This window comes from Amblyraja radiata, chromosome 7 (assembly GCF_010909765.2).
Source record: "Amblyraja radiata isolate CabotCenter1 chromosome 7, sAmbRad1.1.pri, whole genome shotgun sequence".
Lineage (NCBI taxonomy): Eukaryota > Metazoa > Chordata > Chondrichthyes > Rajiformes > Rajidae > Amblyraja > Amblyraja radiata.
In genome coordinates, this window is record NC_045962.1 from 9640314 (window position 1) to 9666821 (window position 26508).

Below are 26508 nucleotides of genomic sequence, written 5' to 3' on the forward strand. Positions count from 1 at the left end.
GGCCTTTGGTGTTGTATAACAGTCTAAAGTGTGTCCACCATGGATTTAGTTTAGTTTAGTTTGGAGATACAGCATGGAAACAGGCCCTACGGCCCACCGAGTCCGCGCCGACCAGCGATCCCCGCACATTAACACAATCCTACACACACCAGGGACAATTTTACATTTCATACCAGGCCAATTAACCTACGAACCTATACGTCTTTGGAGTGTTGGGGGGAAACTGAAGATCTCGGAGAAAATCCACGCAGGTCACGAGGAGAACGTACAAACTCCGCACAGACAGCACCCCGTAGTCAGGATCGAACCCAGGCCTCCGGCACTGTGGGGCTCTCTGCCGCTGGGCAATTATGATTCTTGAGTGGGAAATCATACTCCATATGTTTTCATTTCAGGGAATAAGATAATATAATTGATATATTGGTCTTCTGTTGGATTTTTGGATAACTTTAAAGCACGTATAAATAAAGGGGATTTGACAAATAACGTTCATTTAAAAAATTGTACTAGAGAACTTCTCAAGTTGGGAAGAAGTGAATGGGTTCACATTGAGATCAGTTGCCTGAACCATCCTTTCATTAACGAGAGTGATCTTGACCTCCCATCTACCTCATTGGAGACCCTTGGACTATCTTTAATCAGACTTTACTGGACTTTATCTTGCAATAAATGTTATTCCCTTTATGGTGTGTCTCTGCACTATGGACGGCTCGATTGTAATCATGTAGTTATTCCACTGGCAACAAAAGCCATTCACTGTATCTCTGTACATGTGACAATAAACTAACTAAAACTAAAACAATCGTTAGTAACAAACAACATTTACTTCTCCCGCTGGAATCCCGAGGTGAAATGACCCGGAGCGGGGCCTAACATCGCCCAGCGCGGCTTAACAGCCGCGGGACTTACCATCGCCCGCCGGGGGCTTTAACATCGTGAGCCCCAGTCGCCTCGAAGTTGGAGTTGGACTGCTGGACCGCGGGAGAAGAACAAAGGGAAGAGATAAGATTTTGTCTTCCATCACAGTGAGGAGGTGTTGCAGATTCACTGTGATGGATGTCTGTGTAAATTGTGTTAAGTGTGGGTCTTGGCTTTTTTTGTAATGTTAAGACAGTAGAAAATGCAATTTCGTTCAAACCAAGCTGTTTGAATGACAATAAAAGGCATTCTATGCATTCTATTCTATGTTGAAAGGGTTTAAAGTGTTTAAGTTACCAAGGCCATTACACAATTCAGACCAAAATCAGAAGGTGGTGGGTTAATGAAATGAGCTGTTAGAGGAAGTAGTTCAGGCCAGTACACCAACAACAACATTTAAAAGACACTTGGACAGTTACATGCTGGGAAAGGTTTAGAGGGATATGGGTCAATTGCAGGCAAATGGACAGGGCCATCCTTGTCGGCATGGATGTGTTGGGCCGAAGAGCCTGTTACCATGCTATACAATTCTATGATTCTAATACTTATCTCCAGTGAGAAAAGTCATTTTTTAAATTATGTTGGTAGATTTTAACCTTAAGTTGCAGCTGACTATTTCACTTCGCACCTGTTGGTTCTCAAAACACTATAAACAGAGGAACAAACTTTAAAAAACACAAATTTAATCAGAAATTGCCTACTGAGCTTTTTTCTTGAATACAATGCGGCCTCAACATAACATGCATTGTTATATTGCAGTATTCAATACAACATGAGTTTTCCAACATTCCCTTCAGATGGAAGTTAGGTAAATGTCAGTCCCACATGATGAGTGTTGTTGATGATGCGGTGATCACTAAAGTTATCTGTGCTGTGTGGAGGTTGCATTGTACGGAAGATTCGCTGGCATAGATTTAAGTTTAAAATAATATAAATACTTTCTGAAGCAGAAATAGAGTAACTTGATGACTACTTGAGCCTCATAACTTATATTTAGATTAATTATTAAAATAGACATCCCATATTTGGCTTAATGACCATTTCCTCTTCCGAAAATATTTCTTGTTCTTCAAAATCTTGGGAATGAAGCTGCCCCTGAGTTGAAAGATTCATTAAACATCCCGCGGGTAGGAAAACGCAGCAGGCCGCACAACATCATTGTATAAATAGGAAACCATGAGAACAAATTGCAGCAGTCTTAAGTTGCACATAGAGAGAGAGAGAGAGAGAGAGAGATCTCTTGGGTCTCTCAGAAGAAGTTCACCAATTTCATAGTTTGTATTGAGAGGGATAAAGAGATGATACTGGAAGCTCTGAAAATAATGCCATCTAATCAGCCTGTACGGAGTTTGCACATTCATCCAGCTGCTCCAGTTTCCTCCCACATCACAAAGATTGCAGGTTTGTAGGTTAATTGGCTTCTGTAAATTGCCCCTAGGATGTGAAACTGGGAATAACATGGAAAGAGTGTATGGGTGATCAATGGTCGGCGTGGACTCGGTGGGCCGAAGGGCCTGTTTCCCCACTGTATCTCTGAGCTAAACAGAAAATAAACTAAACCTCTCTCTTCACAGCTCCCACAATAACATAACATAAATTCCCACTTTCACTCATCTTGAGCTGCTGGAAGATGCATTGTGTGGCTGAAGAAGGAATGACAAAATAATAGGTCTCCCAGAAGAGTAGGAAGGGGTACAGAATTGGCCGAGAATGCTGAGATATCTGGTACTGAACTCGCATCGTGACAGGGTACAATTCTCCACACGGTACATCCACACAATGTTTCCGTAACAGGCTAGAGGTGGCACAAGTTCATCACTTCGTGTCTCTCAGAGCTGTGCAACATTACCATTTGATCAGTGTGAAAATACTCTAACTGTTCATGTTATTAAAAAACAAGAAACATCAGTTTCAAAAGGCACATTGTCCATAGCCCATCGGTGAGCAAGTTGTGTAGGATGGGACAGCAGATGCTGGTCTGCACAGAAGATATAGACACAAATTGCTGGAGTAACTCAGCGGGACAGGCAGCATCTCTGTCAGCAAGCTGTTCCGTGCAGTGCATAAACTCGTTCCATGCAGCTGGTGATCTCAATCCCATCACTGGTCCATCTCAGGGTAGACCATGTCCTTGTGGTGGGACATGCTACAAACATGCTCATTCACATTCTACTGGTCATTGGCCATCAACGTTCAGAATCAAGCTTTTAATTCCAGAGATTCCGCTCAGTCTGACTCGGAGGTCCCATATTTGTTTCGACAAACAAACGTAAAAGTGTGCCTGAACTTGGCTAGAAGTAGTCCCGTCTCCGTGACTCGTCGCTACTGAAGGACGGGTTGTACTGTCCGGTGTAGATGCAAGAGTACCGCGATCCCGGGACACCGCTGTAAGGATGCAGACCGTTCCTGTCCACATCTGAACACCTCAGGCCAGGCTGTCAAAGGGAAAGAGTGAGAAACGGGTTAAGGAGGGATTATTATTATTTCAGCGTAATTTTGCCGAGGTAGCAGGATTATTTCACCAAGATCTGTTACAATGTGAAAGGTCCACAACAACCAGGAAGTAGTAGTAAATTGGACGAGCTTGGATGGGGCATCATGGTCGGCAAGGAGAGGTGGCATCAGGGGCGGAAAACCCGGGGGGGGGGCCAGAGGGGACGTGTCCCCTCCATGTTTTGAGAGGTGGGGGACATTCCCCCCAAGTTTTTGTAATCCGGATTTTAATACCCGGTGAAATCTCCGCTTTCCGCGAGACAGTGGGGGGTGGGACTGATGATCGATGGAGCCGATTGGACAAGAGAGACGTCGGTCAGCAGGAAATGGGGGCGGGACATGATTCAATGTGATGATTGGAGGAGGGAGGAGTGGGGGGGGGGGTGGTGGGACTGAGGATAGAGTGCCGTGATTGGATGAGGGAGACGTGGCACAGACCTGCGCCTCATCCGCAGCCAGGATCGATCCCGGCCGGCTCTCCGGCGCTGCCCCGTCCCCACCCGAGTACCCCCACTCCGCGGGTGGCCAGAGAGGTCGGCAGCAAAGACCCTCCGCTATAGGATCTTTGGTCGGGAATCAGACGGGCGCGGTGCCTCCAGGCCCACAGCCAGCGCAGAGAAACAGCGCTAAACCCAGCTAACTCTGCCTGTCCCGCCAGGTGAGCCTACAGCCTTCCTGGACTTGCGGGAAATATGGCCAGCGTGGAGAAGCAGCGCTGGTGTCCCGTCAGTCCAGGCAGGGCTGTAGTTAACCTGGTGAGACAGGCAGAGTTGAGCTGCATTTAGCGCTGGATTGAGCCTCTGAAGCCTCGCGCGTGTGTGTGTGCGCATGCGCGCGTGGCCGCCAAAAAATTGTGTCCCCCGGTCCCCTCCATGTTTTGATAGCGAGTTCCGCTGTTGGGTGGCGTGAAGGGTTTGTTTCCCTGTGGACCAGAGGTCCAGCTTGACCTTCGTACACAAGATGCCCGTGGACCACACCTACAACTGACCTTGCCACCTACCGAGTAGTATACGTCCGTCATCTGCAGCAGGTTTTTGGTGCTGCCATTCTCCTGCATCTCTATCGTCTCTCTGCCCCATTCCACCGAGATCCGGGGGTTTTTGGGAACCTCAGTATAGGGGGGCCGCTGGAAATCACCACCTTTGAAGATCAGTTTGCTGATATCATTTTTCTCTTTCCTGCAAAAAAGAGAAAACAGAAATAGCCCAGTGGCTTCAAACAAATCTAGATGTCGGAGATTCAATGGTGGTAGATTTGATTGATTTGCACTATTTTTGCCCTAGTCATGGTTTTAACTTCCATAGACACTTAAAAGTAGTCATGACACATTGTCACTGTTGTAAGGGAGGATATGTCCTCTTGTTTTTGACATTTGCACTCTGGAGAAAAAAGGTTCTGACTGTCTATCCTATCTATGCCTCTCATCATTTTTTATACCTATAAAATCTCCCCTCAATCTCTGGCGTTCCAGAGAAAATAATTCAAGTCTGCCCAACCTCTCCCTGTAGCTGAGACCCTCTAATCCAGGCATCATTCTGGTAAACCTCCTCTGCACCCTCTCCAAGGCCGTCATACCCTTCCTGTAATGGGGTATTGCACACGATACTCCAAATGTGGCCAAACCAAAGTCCTATAAAGCTGCATCATGCCTTCCTAACTCTTGTAGTCAATGCCCTGACCTATATTACACATTCATGGTCAGGTCAAGAACCCTGCACTGGAACTTGAAAACTGGGACTTGAAAACTGTGCCAAATCTGGTGACTCTGTACTGCCTCAGTGTACTGTTTCTATACATATACCGTATCTGTGATGCTTATCTAAGATGTATCCAAGTGTTTCTGTATGGTGAAACTTGTAGTGAACTGTAGACAAAGATTAATTTCACCATATCTCGCTACATGTGACAATAAAGTACCCATTGAGCCACTCTATCTACTTGTGACATCACTCACAGGAAGTTATGGCCTTGGACTCCAAGTCCCCTCTGCTTATCAATGTTGGCATGAGCCTAGCTCCTCTGATTCAATACTCTGCAGTGGGCACCTTGTGCTAATGGATCGAGTTGGATGGGATTGCAGCTGTTTTGTGTTCATGTGAACATGCCTGGAGCCGTGTTGACCGCCTGAACACACCTGTAGCACGTGATGGTGAGCGCCAGGCCCAGAACCAGCAGTACCCCTCCTCCAGCCGCGGCAATCACCACCGTCAGCAGCTTGTAGGCTGCAAGGAAGGGAGACAAACGGTACTTAGAGTAAACACACCCCGAGCAGTTAGCATCGTGTTCTGCTGGTTCACTGCAGGCCCTGGAACACTTGCATCAGGCACAGGAACCTCTGCAGTTCACCATCGCCTTTAATCCTCTGTATTGTCCAGGAAATAACTTCCACTCTTTTCGGTAGAGACCCGGGTTCAACCCTGACTACGGGGTGCTTGTTTGTACGGCGTTTGTACGTTCTCCCCGTGATCTGCGTGGGTTTTCTCCAGGATCTCCAGTTTCCTCCCACACTCCAAAGACGTACAGGTTTGTAGGTTCATTGGCTTGGTATAATTGTATATTGTCCGCAATGTGTGAGATAGTGTAAGTATATGGGGATCGCTGGTCGGCAAGGACTCAGTGGGCTGAAGGACCTGTTTCCATGCTGTATCTCCACTCTAAACTAAACCCCCCTCTTCATAGCTCCGACCCATCCACACACAAGAGATAAGTCCTGATCCTCCCCATTCATTAAACTAAACTAAAAAAATGTGTTGCATATATTGTGGAGAGACAATTGGATCACCTGCAGTAAATAGTGAAATTGTCCAAAAATATGTTTGAACCAATCTCTGGAGAAAAGGAATAGATGACGTTATGGGTCAAGACCCTCCCTCAACCATCTTCAGTCTGAAGAAGAGTCTCAACCCGAAAAGCCACCTATTCCTTTTCTCCAGAGATGCTGTCTGACCCGCTGAGTTACTCCAGCGTTTTCTGTCTATCTTCGCTTTAAACCAGCATCTGTAGTTCCTTTGTACATATTTTGTTTGCACAGAGAATCCTGGGCTAGGATTATGTGAGGCCTGACAGAGGTCAGCATAATATCATAAGGTGCATGGATAAGCTGACTGCCCACAGTCCCTATCCCCGAGATCGGACTTTTCAGGGACTTGGACGTTGCAAGGTGGCGACTCCCAGTGTGATTTGACAGGATAGCACACAGAACAAACTCTCCATTGATTTACCAAACAAGGTAAAGTAGCACAGAGTCCAAACTGCACTCATAGGGGAAAACGCACCCTCCACAGCTGGTGCTTCTGGGCAAACAATACCCAATGATCAATAATTTGTTGGGGTATGTATGTAAACCCTCGGTGGGCGGCGCGACTTTCGTCAGCAGCGGCCTCTGCAGTCCGTCTGCGTTTTTATTATTTTATGTCTTATGTTTTTATGTAGTTTTTGTTGGGGTATGTGTGTGGGGGGGTGTGGGGGGGGTGGGGGTAACTTTTAAATCTCTCCCTGCACGGGAGACCCGACCTTTTCTTTGTCGGGTCTCCGTTGTCGTTGGGGCTGCAACGAGGAGCGGCCTCCAACAGGAAGACCGGGGGCTGTGGTGCCGACTACTCACCTCACCGTCGCGGAGCTGGCCGAGTCCAGAGCGGGTGGAGCTGTGGTGGACGCTGCTGCGGCCCGACCCCCGGAGATTCGGTGGCTGCAACTGCGGGTTTGGCGGGCGGCACCTGGAGCCCGCGGGTCCCTGGAGGGAGACCGCTTTTCAGGGCTTCCGCAACGGCGACTTCTCCCGCCCGAGTTGCGGGGTTGAAGAGCACCTGAGCGGGGCTTTACAGCACCGCCCCGCGCGGCTTGGAATGGCTGCGGGACTGCGAGCGCGCGCCGGGGGCTCTAACATCAAGACCCGGTGTGCGACCTTGCATCACCCGGCGTGGCTTTAATGGCTGCGGGACAATCGCCATCGCCCGCCGGGGGCTTTGACTTTGACTTTGACTCTGACATCGGGGGGGAGAGTGCAGTGGAGAGATAAGTTTTTTTGGCCTTCCATCACAGCAATGTGATGGATGTTTATGTAAATTATGTTGTGTCTTGGGTCTATTTGTTTGTAATGTATGGCTGCAGAAACGACATTTCGTTTGGACCTCAAGGGGTCCAAATGACAATAAATTGAATTGTATTGTATTGTATTGTATTGTAATGTCCAGGGAGAGATTTCTTACACATTTTACTTTAGACTTGAGATACAGCATGGAAACAGACCCTTCAGCCCACCTAGCCCATGCCGACCCGTGATCTCCACACACTATATTGTCTGAAGAAGGGTTTCGGCCCGAAACGTTGCCTATTTCCTTTGCTCCATAGATGCTGTTGCACCCGCAGAGTTTCTCCAGCATTTTTGTGTATCTCCACACCCTAGTTCTATCCTAGACACTAGGGACAATTAACAGAAGCCAATTAACTTACAAGGCCACACGTCTTTGAGATGTGGGAGGAAACTGGAGCACCATGGGCAGCACAGTGGTGCATTAGGGTTTAATCCTGACCAGAGATGCTGGTCTGTATGGAGTTTGTATGTTCACCCCGTGACCTGCGTGGGTTTCTCCGAGTGCTCCGGTTTCCTCCCACGCTACAAAGATGTACAGGTTTGTAGGTTAATTGGCTTCGGTAAAAATTGTAAATTGTCCCTAGCGTGTAGAATAATATTAGTGTACGGGGATCGCTGTCTGTGCAGACATGGTGGGCCAAAGGGTCTGTTACACAATGTATCTCTAAACTAAACCCAGAGAAACCCCACGCAGTCACGGGGAGAACGTACAAACTCCACACAGACAGCACCCGTGGTCAGGATTGAACCCGGGTTTCTGGCGCCCAAACAGAAATCCCTCGAGATGTGAACCACATACTATGTGGACATGAGCATGGTGTATTGCAAACTTCCTCCCTGAGGTTATGCGGCAGGAAGCTCAGAAACAGAGTCACGCTCTACTATTGAAGCCCAGCTTGCTGTAATTAACCACAGTGGATACATTTACAGGCAGATGTGTTTACGAATGACTATTTAGGGAGAAATTAGTGTTTAAAATTCATATCAAAGCGTATCTGAATTACTCCTTTCCCTTAAAGTTGATTTGTGGAACCAGCGTCCAAACCTAGAATGACCAGAACAAGAGTCTGAAGAAGGGTCCCGACCCGAAACGTCGCCAGTCCATTCCCTCCAGAGATGCTGCCTGATCCACTGAGTTGCTCCAGCACTTTGTGTCCAAGCAACATTCAACTTTGGACCTGGGACTCAGGCTCCCTCTTGTGGTGGTACTTGGAAGTCCCTCGGAGGTGCTTTACAACAAACTGAAGCTGGAGGAACTCAGCACGCAATAATTGTCATTATTTCATTCAGGTGAATGGGGTTGAGAAGAAAAGATAGATCAGCCATGATTAAATGGCACGGTAGACTCTATGGGCCGATTGGCCTAATTCTGCTTCTATGACTTATGAACATAATTGATGAGAGAGCAGTGGATGTTGTCTACAGGGATTTTAGAAAGGCATTTGATAAAGTCCCCTATGGTAGGTTAATCCAGAAGATTGAGATGCATGGGATCCATGTAATAGTTTGGACTCAAAACAGAAGTGAGTGACTGAGATCCAGGCTTCCTGGGATAGATTCCCAGACTTTGCCCTATCCTCTCCTCAAGCTAACAGGACACAGAAACTAGACTTTGTCAGGATCAGCAGGCCAAATCCCTGATTGAATAGATCTTTCCATTTTGCCTCGACTTATTTTGACCAAAGTCAATGGGCAGCAGGAACACCGTTCAGCTATTCAGTCTGAAGAAGGATCTCGACCCGAAACGTCACCCATTCCTTCTCTCCAGAGATGCTGCCTGTCCTGCTGAGTTACTCAAGCATTTTGTGTCTGTATTCAACTATTCATGGTGCTCGGCACAATGTAGTCAGAACATTGATTAGAGCAGCATCTATGAAAGATCAGGTCATTGAATTAGGTAGCAGTAAGCTTTGTACAAACGCTGTTCCATAACAACACAATCTGTAGTCACTCCTTCAATTTTCTTTTCATTTTAAATAAATAAATTTCTTTATTTATATAGCACATTTTTAGTCAACTTGCATTGACCCCAAAGTGCTTCACATAATTACATCCACACACACAGGCAAAGGTGGGTGAAGTGTCTTGCCCAAGGACACACACAGGCAAAGGTGGGTGAAGTGTCTTGCCCAAGGACACAACGACAGTATGCACTCCAAGCGGGATTCGAACCAGCTACCTTCCGGTTGCCAGCCGAACACTTAGCCCATTGTGCCATCTGTCGTCACTTTAAACCTTCCGTACATCACAAATTTTAACTGGGCTCCCCAACTGCTGGTAAATACAATGGCAAGTGAGGGGACGTGGGAGTCAAAGAGAGTGTGTGTCTTTGTGAACCATATAGGCGTGATTCACAGATACACCAGTATTTGTTTAGTTTAGTTCAGAGATACAGCGTGGAAACACGCCCTTCGGCCCACCGAGTCCACGCCAATTAACGATCATCCCGTACACTAGTTCTATCCTGGGGACAATTTACAGGAGCCCATTGACCTACAAATCTGCACGTCTTTGGAGTGTGGGATAAAACCCACAGGGAGAATGTACAAACTCTACCCAGGCAGCACCCACAGTCAGGATCAAACCCGAGTCTCTGGCGCTGTGAGGCAGCAACTCCACCACTGCGCCATAGTGCCGCCCTATTTGTACACACCCTGTTCCTCCTCGATATACAGCCTGCTGTGGATGCAGCTCAAACACAGTAAGCAAGTTTCACATTGTATACGGACAAAGGGAACTGCAGGTGCTGTTTTTTTAAAAAGACACAAAGTGCTGGAGCAACTCAGTGAGTCTGAAGAAGATTCCCCATCTGAAACGTCATCTATCCGTGTTCTCCAGAGATGCTGCCCGACCCACTGAGTTACTCCAGCACTTTGTGAAACGTCATCTATCCATGTTCTCCAGAGATGCTGCCCGACCCGCTGAGTTACTCCAGCACTCTGTGCCTATTTTCACTTTCCACACAATGTTGAAGGAAATTTGTCAACTTACGATTTCTGCAGTTGAATCCACCAAAGCCGAACAGACAACTGTTGAATACAAGGAGAAGAGAGACATCAGTACATTTGTCCCAGACATTCACAGATTTATTAACTTTAGCTCAAAGTTTATGATACTCACGGTGCACAGGTTCCATTCTGTAACTTGTACCCATCATCACAAGCTGTAGGAAGAAGAGGAAAGCACAACAAGTTACCTCACTTGGTCAGCAGGGTAGTGAACAGTCAGCAGGACATCCCCATGTGTTCCCCGGACAGTGAACCCCTCCCCCGTGTGTTGTCAAGGTAATGACCCCTACCCTATGTGTTGTCAGGGCAATGACCCCTCCCCTGTGTGTTGTCAAGGTAATGACCCCTACCCTATGTGTTGTCAGGGCAATGACCCCTCACCTGTGTGTTGTCAGGGCAATGACCCCTCCCCTGTGTGTTGTCAGGACAATGACCCCTCACCTGTGTGTTGTCAGGGCAATGACCCCTCCCCTGTGTGTTGTCAGGGCAATGACCCCTCACCTGTGTGTTGTCAGGGCAATGACCCCTCACCTGTGTGTTGTCAGGGAGATTTACAGGAGCGGTGGATAGAATGTACAATAACAATGAAAATCAGGAACAGGCCCTTCAGCCCACAATGTCTGTGCCAAACATGATGCCAAGTTAAACTAATCCCCTCTGCCTGCACATGATCCATATCCCTCCATTCCATGCATATCCATGTGCCTATCCAAATGCATCTTAGTCACCAGTATCATATCTGCCTCTACCACCACCCCGGCAACACATTTCTGGCACCCACCACTCACTGTGTGAAAACGTGCCCCACACATCTCCTTCAAATTTCCCCCTCTCGCCTTAAACCTAGTGTTACGCTTCGCATGGTCTCCATTACGCTTCGCATGGTCAAAGTGTGACCCTTCCCCATGCTGGTCCTAAAAACTAAGTTTCTGCGCAAGAAACTTAGCTCCAAACACACCCTAAAATACATCATAAATCCCACCCACAATATAACGAGCAGTCTAAAATGTAAAGACGCATGCCATCATTAATGACACACAAAACAAGCCAAATAGCCACTACACCTAGTCTTTGCCGTTTTTACCCTGGGAGAAAGGTTCTGACTGTTTACCTTATCTATGTCACTCGTACTTTTATGTATCAGGTCTCCCCTCAACCTAGAATGCTTCAGGGAAAGCAATCAGTGTCTATCTGACCTCTCCTCATGGCAAATACCCCTAATCCAGGTATCATTCTGGTAAACCTCTGCACCTTCTCCAAAGCCCCCACATCCTTCCTGTGATGGGGCAGACACAACGCCACACAATACTCCAAATGCAGACTCACCAAAGTTTTATAAAGCTACTCTAATTGTAGGAAAAGTGTTCCCGATGATGGGGGTCCAGAACCAGGGGCACAGTTTAAAAATAAGGGGTAGGCCATTTAGGATTGGGATGAAGAAAAACGTTTTCACCCAGAGAGTTGTGAATCTGTGGAATTCTCTGCCACAGAAGGCAGTGGAGGCCAATTCACTGGATATATTCAAGAGAAAGTTAGATCTTTGTGGTAACAGAATCAAGGGATATGGGGAGAAGGCAGGAACGGAGTACTGATTCTGGATGATCAGCCATGATCATATTGAATGGCGGCGCTGGCTCGAAGGGCCAAATGACCTACTCCTGCACCTATTTTCTATGTTTCTATTATGGTTTCCTGATCTGCTGAGTGCTTTCAGCCTTTTATTTCTAATAATCATCATGTTTAATAATCATCATCATATGTGCAGAGGTTGTATGTGGTCACTGCACCTCCAGAAGCAGTCACATTTACATCCCCTTGCCTGCCATCGTGAGCTACGGTGCTGTGAAATAATTGAGTAAAACCTCAAATACAGCAGATTTGTTCTCATTTCGAATCGTGCTATCCACAGCATGTTGTAATGAAAATCAGAAAACACCCTGCAGATGCTGAAAATCTGAAATAAGAACCGAAAATGCTAGATCAAACATTCAGCAGGTCCGGCAGTAACTGTGGAGAGAGTAGCAACAGAACTGGGGCCTGAATGAATGAATGAATGAATGAATGAATGAATGAATGAATGATACTTTATTGCTTATAATCAGAACTGGAAAGAGAGAAAAGTGGTTAACTTTAGGTCTTAGAAAAGGTGCGAAGGGGTGGGTAAAATCGGTGCTCCCTTGGGATGGTACAAACTGGTACAGGTATGGTTATTAATAGTGCTTGGTTAATGGATAACATCATGAATGAAACAGAACATTTAATGTTTGGACTTTGAGTTCAGTTATTATTTTGCAAGTTAACCCCCCACTATTGGGTGCATTGATGGAAAAAACTGTTGATAAATGTTGCATAATTTTTAATTGATGCCCGCTCCTTCTTATCGACAAAGAAAACACTGGGTACAACAAAGGGAATGCGTCTCAACACTGAGTGCGGATGACCAAACGGGGCAGTTCACTTTCAGCTCGCACAGGTACAGCTCCACACCATGTACCTGCTCAGGTGTGGACCACGCCCAGTACACCTGGCACAAGTACAGCTCCTCACTGTGGTCAGGCATGGGACATGCCCGGTGTGGGCACAGTGGGCCAAAGTGCTTGCTTCCTCACTGTATCTCTAAAGTCTAAAGTAATGTCTAAAGCAGATTGGTTAAATGCAGTGAGAGTGCAGCACAGGGGGATTTGGATGCTGGTGCCACAGGTGGGCATCCAGGTGCAGCAAGGAACGCTGGCTGAGAAACATGTGCTATTGCAAGGCCAGGTAACATACATGCGGGAAAGCTCTGATGGAACTTTACAGGATGCAGGAGAGACTGGAACCTACAATACCACAATGGCTGAGTCTCCAAGTGTAAGGACGTGTTGCAGGAAATGGTCCTACAGATTAATTACTTTCCTGAAGGGTTGACATATGACGAAAGGTTGAGTGGTTTGAGCCTGGATTTGTTGGAGTGAAGGACAATGAGACGAGATCCCACTGAAACATAATGTTCTGAGGAAGGTTAACAGTACGGATGCTGAGAGGATGCTTCCCCTAGTGGGGACTAACTGAATTTACTGGACTTTATGTGTTAGGAAGGAACTGCAGATGGTGGTTTACACCGAAGATTGCCCCAAAATCTGGAGTAACTCAGTGGGACAGGCCGCATCTCTGGAGAGAAGGAATGGGTGATGTTTCATTTTCTGAAGAAAGGTTTCGACCCAAAACGTCACCCATTCCTTCTCTACAGAGATGTGACCTGTCCCGCTGAGTTACTCCAGCATTTTGTGTCTATTTACTGATCTTTATCTTGCACTAAACGTTATTCCCTTTATCCTGCATCTGTGTACTGTGGACAGCTTGAGTGTGATCACATATAGTCTTTCCGCTGACAGGATAGCTCGCAACCTCTTTACTTCATTACACATGACAATTAAATTAAACTAAACTAAACCAGAACCAGGCAGTTCCTAATCCTAAACTTACTCCATCGTTTGATAATCGTCCAAGTTGGATTTTTCAACCCCTGCGAGCTGATTACATTCAAGTTGGAGATTGTCAGAGGCATTCGAACTACTCATGGGTGAAGGGGTTGTGGAGAGGGATGGGGTATGGAAATGAAGCTCAGACTGGTTCAGCGTGATCTGAGAGAACAATGTCACAGGCTCGAGGGGCTGCCTGTATCACCCGGGCCTGCTTCTTAACGTCCTTGTGTCCAAAGCCCCATCGCACTCTGCACTATTTTTAACCTCAGGAACCAGGAAGGAAACCTGCCTATGAGCCTTTTCACTTTTGTATGAGCCGCTGGGAAGGGCCCTTCCTTCCTTCCTTCCTCCATTGCTCCTCACGGGCATTCGCTTCCAAAGCCTGAAGGTCTGCATTAGTTTAGTTTAGCTTAGAGATACAGCGCGGAAACAGGCTCACCGAGTCCGCACCGACCAGCGATCCCCGCACATTAACACTATCCTACACACACTAGGGACAATTTACATTACACCAAGCCAATTAACCTACAAACCTGCACGTCTTTGGAGTGTGGGAGGAAACTGGTCTACTCCGCCATTCAATCATGGCTGATCTATCTCTCCTTCTCAACCCCCATTCTTCTGCCTTCTTCCCATAAACCCATCACCCGTACTAGTCAAGAATCTATCTATCTCTGCCTTAAAAATATCCATTGACTTGGCCTCTACAGTCTTCTGCAGCAAAGGATTCCACAGATTCACCACCCTCTGACTAAAGAAATTCCTCCTCTTCGCCTTCCTAAAGGAACATCCTTTAATCCTGAGGCTATGACTTCTAGTCCTAGACTCTCCCATTAGTAGAAACATTCACTCCACAATCTATCCATGCCTTTCACTATACGGTAAGTTTCAATGAGGTCCCCCCTCATTCGTCTAAACTCCAGCGAGTACAGGCCCAGTGCCGACAAACGCTCATCATATGTTAACCCACTCATTCCTGGGATCATTCTCGTAAACCTCCTCTGGATCCTCTCCAACGCCAGCACATCATCCAATATGGTGCCCAAAATTGCTCACAATACTCCAAATGTATTCTGGCCAGCACCTTATAGAGCCTCAGCAGGGAGTTGGGAATGGGAATGGTAATGGGATTGCTCACCTCTACATGAACGATCCACGGCACTGTATTTGAAGTAGCCGTCCTTACAGCGACAGGCCGCAACTCCATTGAAGTCGTTGCACTCTGCTGTGATGTTGTCACATTCAGGAATTTTAAAGCTGCACAACTTGGCGGCTGTGTGGAAAAGAAAAGCCGTTATTTCGTCAACCACACACGCAAGACTACACCAATTTGGCAAACAATAGCGAATTGAAGTTTCTGAGATCTATTTGTGAATTCCATTGGAGTCATGATTTGCTGCCATGACCCTACTGCTCGAAAATAGTTCAACTATATTCTCATTCAGCTCTGCCATAGAGTTACAAATCCTTTTAAGTATTTATCCCCAAGTAAAAAAAAAAAATCACAATATTTTTGTAACAACAAACAATATTTCCCCAGTGGAAGTTTTTGAACTGGTTGATACATCTGCAACTTTCCTGCTCTGTGACCGAGTAAATGCATAATTCAGGATAGAGTAACAATAGGAGTGGCTAGTTAGGTTGAGTAGGCTTGGACTATTCCTTAGTGCAGGAGGAAGAGGGGCCAATCTTATAGAGGTGTACAAAATCATGAGGGGAATAGATCAGGTAAATGCACAGAGCCTTTTGCCCGGAGTGGGAGGGTCAAAACCAGAGGACATACAGTGCATTCAGAAAGTATTCAGACCCCTTCACTTTTTCCACATTTTGTTACATTACAGCCTTATTCTAAAATGGATTAAATTCATTTTTTTTATCAGCAATCTACACACAATAGCCCACAATAAAAAAAGTGAAAACAGGTGTTTAGAAATTTTTGCAAAATAATTAAAAATAAATAACTGAAATATCACATTTACATAAGTATTCAGACCCTTTACTCAGTACTTTATTGAGGCACCTTTGGCAGTGATTACAACCTCAAGTCTTCTTGGGTATCACGCTACAAGCTTGGCACACCTGTATTTGGGTAATTTCTCCCATTCTTCTCTGCAGATCCTCTCAAGCTCTCTCAGGTTGGATGGGGAGTGTTGATGCAGCTATTTTCAGGTTCCTCCAGAGATGTTCGATCGGATTCAAGTCCGGGCTCTGGCCGGGCCACTTACGGACATTCACAGACTTGTCACAAAGCCACTCCTGCGTTGTCTTGGACGTGAGCTTTAGGTCGTTGTCCTGTAGGAAGGTGAACGTCTGCCCCAGTCCGAGGTCCTGAAAGCTCTGGAGCAGGTTTTCATCAAGGATCTCTCTATACTTTGCTCCGTTCATCTTTACCTCGATCCTGACTGGTCTCCCAGTTCCTACCGCTGAAAAACATCCCTACAGCATGATGCTGCCACCACCATGCTTCACCGTAGATATGGTATTGGCCAGGTGATGAGCGGTGCCTGTTTTCCTCCAGACGTGACACTTGGCATTCAGGCCAAAGAGTTCAATCTTGGTTTCATCAGGCCAGGGAATCTTGTTTAGGTGCCTTTTGGCAAACTCCAAGCGGGCTGTCATGTGCCTTTAACTGAGGAGTGGCTTCTGTCTGGCCACTCTACAATAAAGGCCTGATTGGTGGAGTGCTGCAGATATAGTTGTCCTTCTGGATGTTTCTCCCATCTCCACAGAGGAACTCTGGAGCTCTGTCAGAGTGACCATCGGGTTCTTGGTCACCTCCCTGAATATGTTAGTAAGTCACTATCCTAAGGCCCTTCTCCCCCGATTGCTCAGTTTGGCCAGGCTCTATGAAGAGTCCTGGTGGTTTCAAAGTTCTATTTATGAATGACGGAGGCCACTGTGCTCTTCGGGACCTGCAATGCTCCAAAAAATGGTTTATACCCTACAACCGATCTGTGTCTCAACACAATCCTGTCTCGGAGGTCTACGGATAATTCCTTCGTCTTCATGGCTTGGTTTTCGCTCTGACATGCACTGTCAACTGTGGGACCTTATATAGACAGGTGTGTGCCTTTCCAAATCATGTACAATCAATTTAATTTACCACTTGTAGACTCCTATCAAGTTGTAGAAACATCTCAAGGATAATCAATGGAAACACGATGCACCAAAGCTCAATTTTGAGAGTCACAGCAAAAGGTCTTTACTTACGTAAATGTGATATTTCAGTTATTTATTTTTAATTATTTTGCAATAATTACTAAACACCTGTTTTCGCTTTTATATTATGAGGTATTGTGCGTAGATTGATGATGATAAAAAATGACTGTAACCAATTTTAGAATAAGGCTGTAATGTAACAAAATGTGGAAAAAGTGAAGGGGTCTGAATACTTTCTCAATGCACTGTGACTTTAAGGTGAGGGAGGAAAGATGTAATAGAAACCTGAGGGGTAACTTTTTTTATACAAAGGGTGGTGGGTGTATGGAACGAGGTGCCGGAGGAGGTGGTTGAAGTAGGTACTATCACAATGATTAAGAAACATTTGGACAGGTACATGGATAGGACAGTTTAGAGAAATATGGGCCAAACGCAAGCAGGTGGGACTAGTATAGATGGGACATTTTGGCCGGTGTTGGGCAGGTTGGGCCGAAGAACCTGTTTCCACACTGCATGACTCAATGAGGAGTGACTTTGTATTGATGGTTCCTACATATCATGGTCGATCTCCACTTTATGAAGCATTTGTTTGCATCAAGTGTAACATTAACAGCATTGACAATAATTCAGCAGTTCTGCTGTTGTGTGGAATGTCGGCTTTACCTTTGTACGATAGTCTTGGGCTTGGCAGAAACTGGCAGCTGGCGGCGTTGTATCGGCCACAAGTCCACATGTAGTTCTGCACACTGCTCCACACCTCATGGGCAGTCACATTCGATGAGAGTACAAACATGTTCAGGACAGACACAGTGGCAGCAGACTCGCTGTAAGTAACACGATATATGGTCATCAGTTTACTGATGCAGCCGCACTGCAAGTAACATGTTATACGGTCATCAGTTTCAGAAATAAATCATCAAGATACTCATGCTTTTACCTCATGGAGTCATAGAGTCATACAGCATGGAAACAGGCCCTTCAACTCACGCCAACCGACAGGCCCCATCTACACTAGTCCCTCTACCCCATTGCGGACACTGAACTTTGTCTATGAAACTGACATGCTACAATGCTGAGAACTATATTCTGCACTCTGTATCTTCCATTTTACTCTAACTTCGAACTTGAGTTTGAACTAATTGTATTTATATGTGGTATGGGAGGGAATTTTGTGCTATTTTGTGCAATACCCGTACGCTATATCTGGTTTTACTCAAATAGGCACGGACACAAAATAAAACAGCTCATAGATCAGTGGTGATCTAGTCGGTTTATTGAAGGTCTTAAAAGTGCGCACTAGTAAACACCCTGAGAGAACCCAAAATATTTCCAAGAGTCATAGCACCTACAGCATTTTTATCTTCTCATGACACAATGGTTACATGTGGATTGGAAGTAAATCACCATTGATCAATGTCGCTGTAACCTTTCATCTTTGTCTTTCCCTAGAGCTAACTTTAACTTTACTTTTCCCGTTGTTTTGAAAATCTCTCTCCCATGCCTCCAACAAACAAATACCATAGATGCCAGTCCCTGTAGGGAGAACCGATGGGGTCTACTTATTAAAAAAGGCCGTTCGTTAACTTTTGGGAGACTTGCCTGCTAAACGCAGTGACAGAGAGCAGCTGTAATCTCATGGCTGCAACGGATAAGAACCTAGACAGAACTGCAAATAACTATCCCTCCTCAATAGATAAGGAAGCTTGCATTTTCAGCAGAGTGTATTAGTTTTAGCTATTCTAATTAAGCTGTGCTGTGAAAGCTAAATGCATTGACACATCTATTTATTACCGTCCTAACATTCTATGTTGGCCATTTGTCCCATCATGCTTGACCAGTATGTGAGCTCTAGGGTTAACCAGATTATAACCAACTCATCTTCATTGTAATTTTCAAAATTCCCGACCACATATGGGATATCTGATCTGTTTGCAGCGTGCTATACAAAGCTTTTCACTGTACCTCAGCACACACGACAATTACAACACAGTGGTATGAATATCGAATTCTCTCACTTCAGGTAGCCCCGGCATTCCCTCTCTCTCTATCCCTCTCCGACCTAAATCACACTAGCTTCTCATTTTCACCCTGCAAACAACTAACAATGACCTGTTTCCTTTATCATTGTTTTTTTTTGCATATCTTTCATTCATTGTTCTTTATCTCCCCACACCTCTCTATATATAAATCTATATCTCTCGTTTCCCTTATCCCTAACCAGTCTAAAGAAGGGTCTCGACCCAGAACGTCACCCATTCCTTCTCTCCGGAGATGCTGCCTATCCCGTTGAGTTACTCCAGCTTTTTGTGTCCATCTTCTAATTCATTCATCATCATTGAAAACGTTAGCGACGCAGTGGTGCCAGTTTCCAACGGGAACGGTGACGGACGCACCACACATCTCTGTCCTCCAGTTCCTGCGGACTTCCGCCGCTGGAAGTACAGGATTTTGGTGTGTGTGCTTTATCATCATTCCTTACAATGCTACGTACGGCAGTGATCGCAACCTCTACTGAAGTGTGGATGGCCGTTGACTCGCTAGAAACTCATCTGCCCTTTGACAGACCTTGTTTTTGGTCCTGCTGGGGGTCCACAGCCCCCTCCTCACCTGGCAAACCAGGTGGGGGAGACGGTTTAGTCACCGACTATCCGACCATGGAGCAGGTAGCACGGGATTACATGGTACTCTTGGCGGTGGGGGGGGGGAACTCCTCCTGACCTGGCCTGCTAATAATACACTTAAACCTAAACCACAATAAAATCCCAGTAATCAGTTGCAGAATATTTTGTTCCACTTTACCTTAAATCTGTTACAACAGATGTGTGATAACCATTCAGAGAAAACAGAGATGCATTAAGCTGTGGAAAAGAAAATGTTGTATTTAGTATCTAAAGGCAATATCTGCTGCCCAACCTGCTGAATGTGTCCAGCATTTTCTGATTTTACCTCAGGTTATACACATCTGCAGTTTTGCTGATTCTCCATTCCTGTCCACATAAATATCCCAGACCAGGACATAGATGCATCTGTGCAGCTTAGATGTTGCCACAAGGATCCTGCCATCCATGCCCATGAGTCCCCACAAGCATGCCCCTGCAATGCCTTTGTGGGAAGGGCTGTTCCAAAGGGTTCAAAGTAGCAGTGGAATGTTTTACATTGAGTTGGACACAGGATGTCACGTGTAGGAAGGAACTGCAGATGCTAGTTTACACCGAAGATAGACACAAAATGTTGGAGTAACTCAGCGGGACAGTCGGCATCTTTGGATAGTACGAATGGGTGACGTTTCGGGTCGAGTCTGAAGAAGGGTCTAGACCCGAAACGTCACCCATTCCGTCTCTCCAGAGATGCTGCCTGTTCCGCTGAGTTACTCCACCATTTTGTGTCTATTAATATGTTACATGTTGGTCAGTCACACAATGAAGTCGACTGGACATTTCTACTGAACGTAGTGTAGAAATTTCTGGAAACCATACGTATCTATGCAATGTGGTGAACTAGAATCTCGAGCCAAATGTTATCATACAGGTCCACAACAAAGAGCACACATTTGGATGAGATGTTCAGGGCAGTAATTGAAGGGCACAGCAAGGAGGGGGTTAAGTTCCTTAGTTTCTCAACAAGGGAGGGGTTAAATTCCTCATATTCCCAGCAAGGGAGGGGTTAGATTCCTCATTCGCAGCAAGGGGGGTTAAATTCCTGATTCAGCAAGGGAGGGGTTAAATCTCAGATTCTCAGCAAGGAATGGGTTAAGTTCCTCCGCTTCTCTTTATTTTGCTGTGGAGCCAGGAGGGAGAGGCAAGTCTCACAGACATATCCGCAGGCCCCATCAATAACTGGCCAGCTGATCCCAGGAGGTCAGGCACATTGTCTCTACACAATTGACTAAATCTAACGATTCATTATGACTTGGGCAACTCAATCAGTGCAAACAATGTAATGCTAAAGTTGAAAAACTCAAGTGACTGTAATTAAACTTCAGTTTCTTCTTTGTCGGGTTATTTAACTTAAATAAATCTGTTCCTCCAGAAGTCTATGTTGAGAGCGGGAGAGAGGAAAGATTAATTGCACCGGTACATTTTATAATCTGCATTCTGATTGTTGATACATTTGGACTGCGGTCCAGAAACGGAATAAATCAGTGGAATACTGAAATTTGACTTCCCATTCCTGAACAGCTGCAGAATCCATTGTCAAATGAACGAAGAAACGGAATCACATTCTTGGTTACAGCAAGGTAATGCATATTTCTCCAGAGCATAAGGCACGTCTGAGCTGCACTGTAATTCAACGAAACGTTAACAGGGCTCCTCATCAGAGTTGTATTGAATTACTACATTAATGTAGGAGGCAATACCAAAAGGCTGCCAATGTCACAAACCATAGCAAATCATTCATTGGTGTATTTAGATCAAAGAAATCTGCATGTGTGCTTTACTCCACGAATCGCCACTTCCCTGAAGCATTTTTCACATATCATTTACATTTTTGTGTGAGCCACCGGTGGCTGAGCCAACTTGGTTGCCTCATGCTCTTGGTACTTGGCAGTGTCTACAGACTATAACATCACTCTGTGGCTGGACGCTCTGAAAAAGACACGGATGGGGAAAAAGGCCAGAAGTGGAAGTTTATAATCTGAGGCATCCTCCAGCAAAAAGCAGAGAAAGGAAGACGGAACAAAAGCTGTGAGGCAGGAGAGAGGGTTCTGGCCATGGGGTTGTCAAGATGCTGAGAACAAGCTTAGACCCTCACGGCCATTCACATTATAACTATAACTCTTCTTCTTTCATGTCCTTGTGCTATATAGTGGCTCGCCACTGCTGTACACATTGTTGCGCCATCAGAGTGTTAAGTGCAAGGTCTGCAGTAGTACATGGATTATCCAGCAATGGGCATTGCAGTAGGTGTTTCATTGTCTGGGTCTGTGTGCCACAGTCACAGGTTGTTGTACCCTCGATGTCGCCCCACTTGTGCATTGTCACCCTTGACCGCCCGACCCCGGTTCGTAGTCGGTACTTAAGTGAAGCTACATAAAGCAAATACTGATCTTTGCACAGGTCAACGGGGATATATTCATTTACTCCAGGGTTAGTGATTACGTAAATCAACGCTTCTTAATTTTCAGAGTTATAAATGTGAAAAGTAATATAGAGCTGGTCACTGGGCTGTTGATTGGAGGTGTCTCTCAATGTATGATGTGCAAAGGTGCAGTGAAGCATGTGAATAATATGATGAGAAAAACAAAGACAGGCCGTGTAGTTTCCACTGAGTGGCAGCAGAGTAAAAGGTTGGCTATTGTCTATTTCACTTGTTCAGAAATCAGCAGGGAAGTTTGTTGTGTAGGAAAGAACTGCAGATGCTGCTTTAAACCGGAGATAGACACAAAAAGCTGGAGTAACTCAGCGGGTCAGACAGCATCTCTGGACAAAAGGAATAGGTGAGACCCTTCTTCAGACTGAGAGACAAGGGAAAGGGAACCAAGAGGTATAGAATAAATGAAAGAAACATATGCAAAAATGTTGTGATGATAAAGGAAACAGGCCACTGTTAGCTGTGTGCTAGGTGAAAACGAGTTGCAGACAATGAGAATCAACAAGACGACTTTGAAGCTGGTACAACTTGGGTGGGGGAGGGATGGAGAGAGAGGGGATGCAAGAGTTACTTGAAGCTAACATCAACGTTTATACCGCTGGTTTGTAAGCTGCCCAAGCAAAATATGAGGTGCTGTTCCTCCATTTGTCGACCTGGTGGAACACCAGTATGGACAGAATGATTGGATACAGGAAGGTGGCATTGGTTAAGGGTAATATCAGAGACAAGAATGATGGCCAGCGCCAGTGAAACCGTGGGAGCTACTCATTCACATCACCGGGAGAGGGTGATGGATACGGCAGATGCACTGGTCGGCTAGAGCCAAGGAACTCCACTCGATTTGCACAGGTGGCAGGGCAGCACAGGTGGGGAAGAGGCAAATGAGACATCACCAAAGTGTTCGAGAAATCAACAAGGTGATTTCTGGGATTAGAGTCATAGAGTCATAGGGTGATGCTGTGTGGAAACAGGCCCTTTAGCCCAACTCGTCCACACCGTCAACAATGTCCCAGCTACACTAGTCCCACTTGCCTGCACTTGGTCCATATCCCTCCAAACCTGTCCTATCCATGTACCTAGATAGAGTCATAGATTAATACAGTGTGGAAGCAGGCCCTTCAGCCCAACTTGTCCACACCGCCAACAATCTCCCAGCTACACTAGTCCCACTTGCCTGCACTTGGTCCTCATCCCTCCAAACCAGTCCTATCCATGTACCTGTCTAACTGTTTCTTAAATAATGGGATAGTCCCAGCCTCAACTACCTCCTCTGGCAGCTTGTTCCATACACCCACCACCCTGAGAAAGTTACCCCTCGGATTCCTGTTAAACCTTTTCCCCTTCACTTTGAACCTCCGTCCTCTGGTCCTCGATTCCCCCACTCTGGGCAAGTGACCCTGTGCATCTACACAATCTATTCCTCTTGATTTTGTATGCATGCTCCCCTCATCCTCCTGTGCTCTATGGAATAGAGACCCAGCCTACTCAACCTCTCCCTATAGCTCAGTCCTGGCAACATCCTTGTAAATCTTTTCTGAACCCTTTCAAGCTTGACAATATCTTTCCTATAACATGGTGCCCAGAACTGAACACTATATTCTAAATGCAGTCTTACCAACGTCTTATACAACTGCTACATGACCTCCCAACTTTTATACTCAATACTGACTGATGAAGGCCATTTTGACCACCTTATCTACCTGTGACTTGACCTTCAATGAACCATGCACCTGTATACCTAGATTCCTCTGCTCTACAACACTACCCAGAGGCCTACCATTCACTGTGTAGGTCCTGCCCTTGGTAGATGTCCCAAAATGCAACACCTCATACTTTTCTGTATTAAGTTCCATCAACCATTCCTCCGCCCACCTGGCCAATCGATCCAGATCCTGCTGCAATCCTTCACAACCATCTTCACTATCTGCAAAACCACTAACTTTTGTATCATCAGCAAACTTGCTAATCTTGCCCTGTATGTTCTCATCCAAATCATTGATGTAGATGACAAACAGTAACGGGCCCAGCACCGAACCCTGAGGCAGACCACTAGTCACAGGCCTCAAGTTGAGAAGCAACCTTCCACTATCACCCTCTGCTTCCTTCCATGGAGCCAATTTCCATTTGGATCCCATGCAATTTAACCTTCCTGAGCAGCCTACCATGCCGAACGCCTTACTGAAGTCCATGTACACAACATCTACAGCTATGCCTTCATCAACATTTTTGGTCATGTCATCAAAAAAATCAATCATATTTGTGTGACATGATCTCCCACGTGCAAAATCATGCTGACTATCCATTATCAGCCCTTGCCCATCCAAATGCCTGTTTGCCCTATCCCTCAGAATACTCTCTAGTAACTTACCAACTACAGCTCACCGGCCCATAGTTCCCAGCCTTTTCACTGCAGCCCTTCTTGAAAAGAGGCACAACATTTGCCAACCTCCAGTCTTCCGGCTCCTCTCCTGTATTTAAGGACGACTCGTAAATATCAACCAGGGCTCCCGCAATTTCCTCTCAAGTTTCCCGCAATGTCCTCGGATATATCTGATCAGGCCCTGGAGATTTGTCTACCTTCAAACACGACAGTACCTTCAGTACTTCTTCGATGGTAACCCTGACTGCTCTCAAGATACTTCCAGTGACTGCTCCAATTTCCTCCGTCCTACTGTCTTTCTCCCCTGTAAATACAGAGGAGAAATATTCATTTAGGACCTTGCCTATCTCCTGTGGCTCTACACAGAGGTGACCGCTTTGATTCCTGAGAGGTCCCACTCTCTCTCTAGTTACACTTTTCCCCCTTATGTATTTATAAAAACTTTTGGGATAGTCCTTAATGCTACCCGCCAGAGCTATCTCCTGGCCTCTTTTTGCCCTTCTGATTTCCTTTTTTAGTTTACTCCTTAGTTCTCGAAACTCCTCCATGGATGCACTTGATCCCAGCTGCCTATACCTGTCCCATGCAACCTTCTTGTTTTTGACTAACTTCCCAATTTCCCTCATCAGCCAAGCTTCCTTACGTTTGCCTGCTTTGCCCTTCACTCTGACGGGGACGTACACATCCTGAGCTTTCTTCAGCACACTTTTAAAAACATCCCACGTGGCCGATGTTCCTTTCCCCTCTAATAACCTGCTTCAGTCAACTTGAGCGAAACCTTCGCTCATACCCTCAAAGTTGGCCTTACCCCAGTTGAGCATTTTAATACGTGGACCCTCTCCGTCCCAATACATAACTATCTTCGTCACTGGTCCCAAAAGGCTCCTCCACACACACTTCATTAACTTTCCCTTCCTAATTTCCCAATACTAGATCCAGCGTTGCCCTCTCATGTGTGGGGGGCATCCACATACTGTTTACAAAAACTCTCTTGAATACTTTTGAGGAATTGCACCCCATCTAAACCCTTCACGCTATGATTTTCCCAGTCTATATTGGGAAAGTTAAAATCCCCTACCACAACAACCTTATTTGACCTGCAGCTGCCTGCAATCTTCCAGATTGTGTTCAGCAAAGTCGGTAAGGGAAAACGAGAGGTCTAAGGGTCCCAACCCAAAACGTTACCTATCCATGTTCTCCAGAGATGCTGCCTGACCCGCTGAGTCACTCCAGCACTCTGTTTTCTTAAGAGGGTGTGAGATATTTAGTTCTGATAAACTATTCAGAAAGATGTAACAGAAAATAGTTTAGTACAAAATTATCGGATTGGCAGTTAGAGAACAGCATGGAATGAGAATTGGTTGCTGGACAGGACGGAAATATCAAAGATTAGAGGGCATAACTTGAAGGTAAGAGGGGCACAGTTTTAAAGAGATGTGCGTGGCAAGTTTTTTTTCCACACAGAGAGTGGTGGGTCCTGGAACACATTACGAGGGGTGGTGGGGGAGGTAGATATGAGAGTGGTGCTCACGAGGCTTTTAGATAGGCACATAGATATGTAGGAGTGGAGGGATATGGATCATGTACAGGCAGAGGGGACATGGCATCATGTTTGGAGCAGATATTGTGGGCTGAAGGCCCCGGTCCTGTGCTGCACTGTTCTTTGTTCTGTAAATTATTTTGGGCAGGCGAGAATGATATTCCTCTGTATTACTATCTGGAAAGTATTACTTGTAAACCTGGGCGATGAAATCTCACTTGTGGTTTCAATATGTGCAATTCAAATAGTGTGTTGGGTGATATTGTCAGGACCCTTTCACCCGAATATCGATCAGAAAACCAGATGGCCAACTGATGCAATTAATCAAACATTCATAGAATAAAAATGGAAAGAACGGTCCA

General features: G+C 45.8%; 1 protein-coding gene across 4 annotated transcripts in view; it reads right to left on the bottom strand.

Annotated features, from left to right (window-relative positions):
• Positions 1-1180: 1180 nt before the first annotated feature.
• heg1 (heart development protein with EGF like domains 1) overlaps positions 1181-26508 on the bottom strand; it is a 59652-nt gene continuing 34324 nt past the window's right edge. For 3 of the 4 annotated variants that reach the window (XM_033023675.1, XM_033023674.1, XM_033023676.1), the window contains 8 exons: positions 19935-19993; positions 17799-17959; positions 15115-15249; positions 10625-10667; positions 10496-10533; positions 5546-5633; positions 4412-4589; positions 1181-3353 (listed from right to left, as the gene is read on the bottom strand). In XM_033023675.1, coding sequence (XP_032879566.1) covers positions 3210-3353; positions 4412-4589; positions 5546-5633; positions 10496-10533; positions 10625-10667; positions 15115-15249; positions 17799-17959; positions 19935-19993 — 846 coding nt within the window. In that variant the 3' untranslated portion in view covers positions 1181-3209. Of the gene's footprint in view, positions 3354-4411; positions 4590-5545; positions 5634-10495; positions 10534-10624; positions 10668-15114; positions 15250-17798; positions 17960-19934; positions 19994-26508 lie in introns of those variants that run through there. The other variant, XR_004412513.1, reaches the window with a different exon arrangement.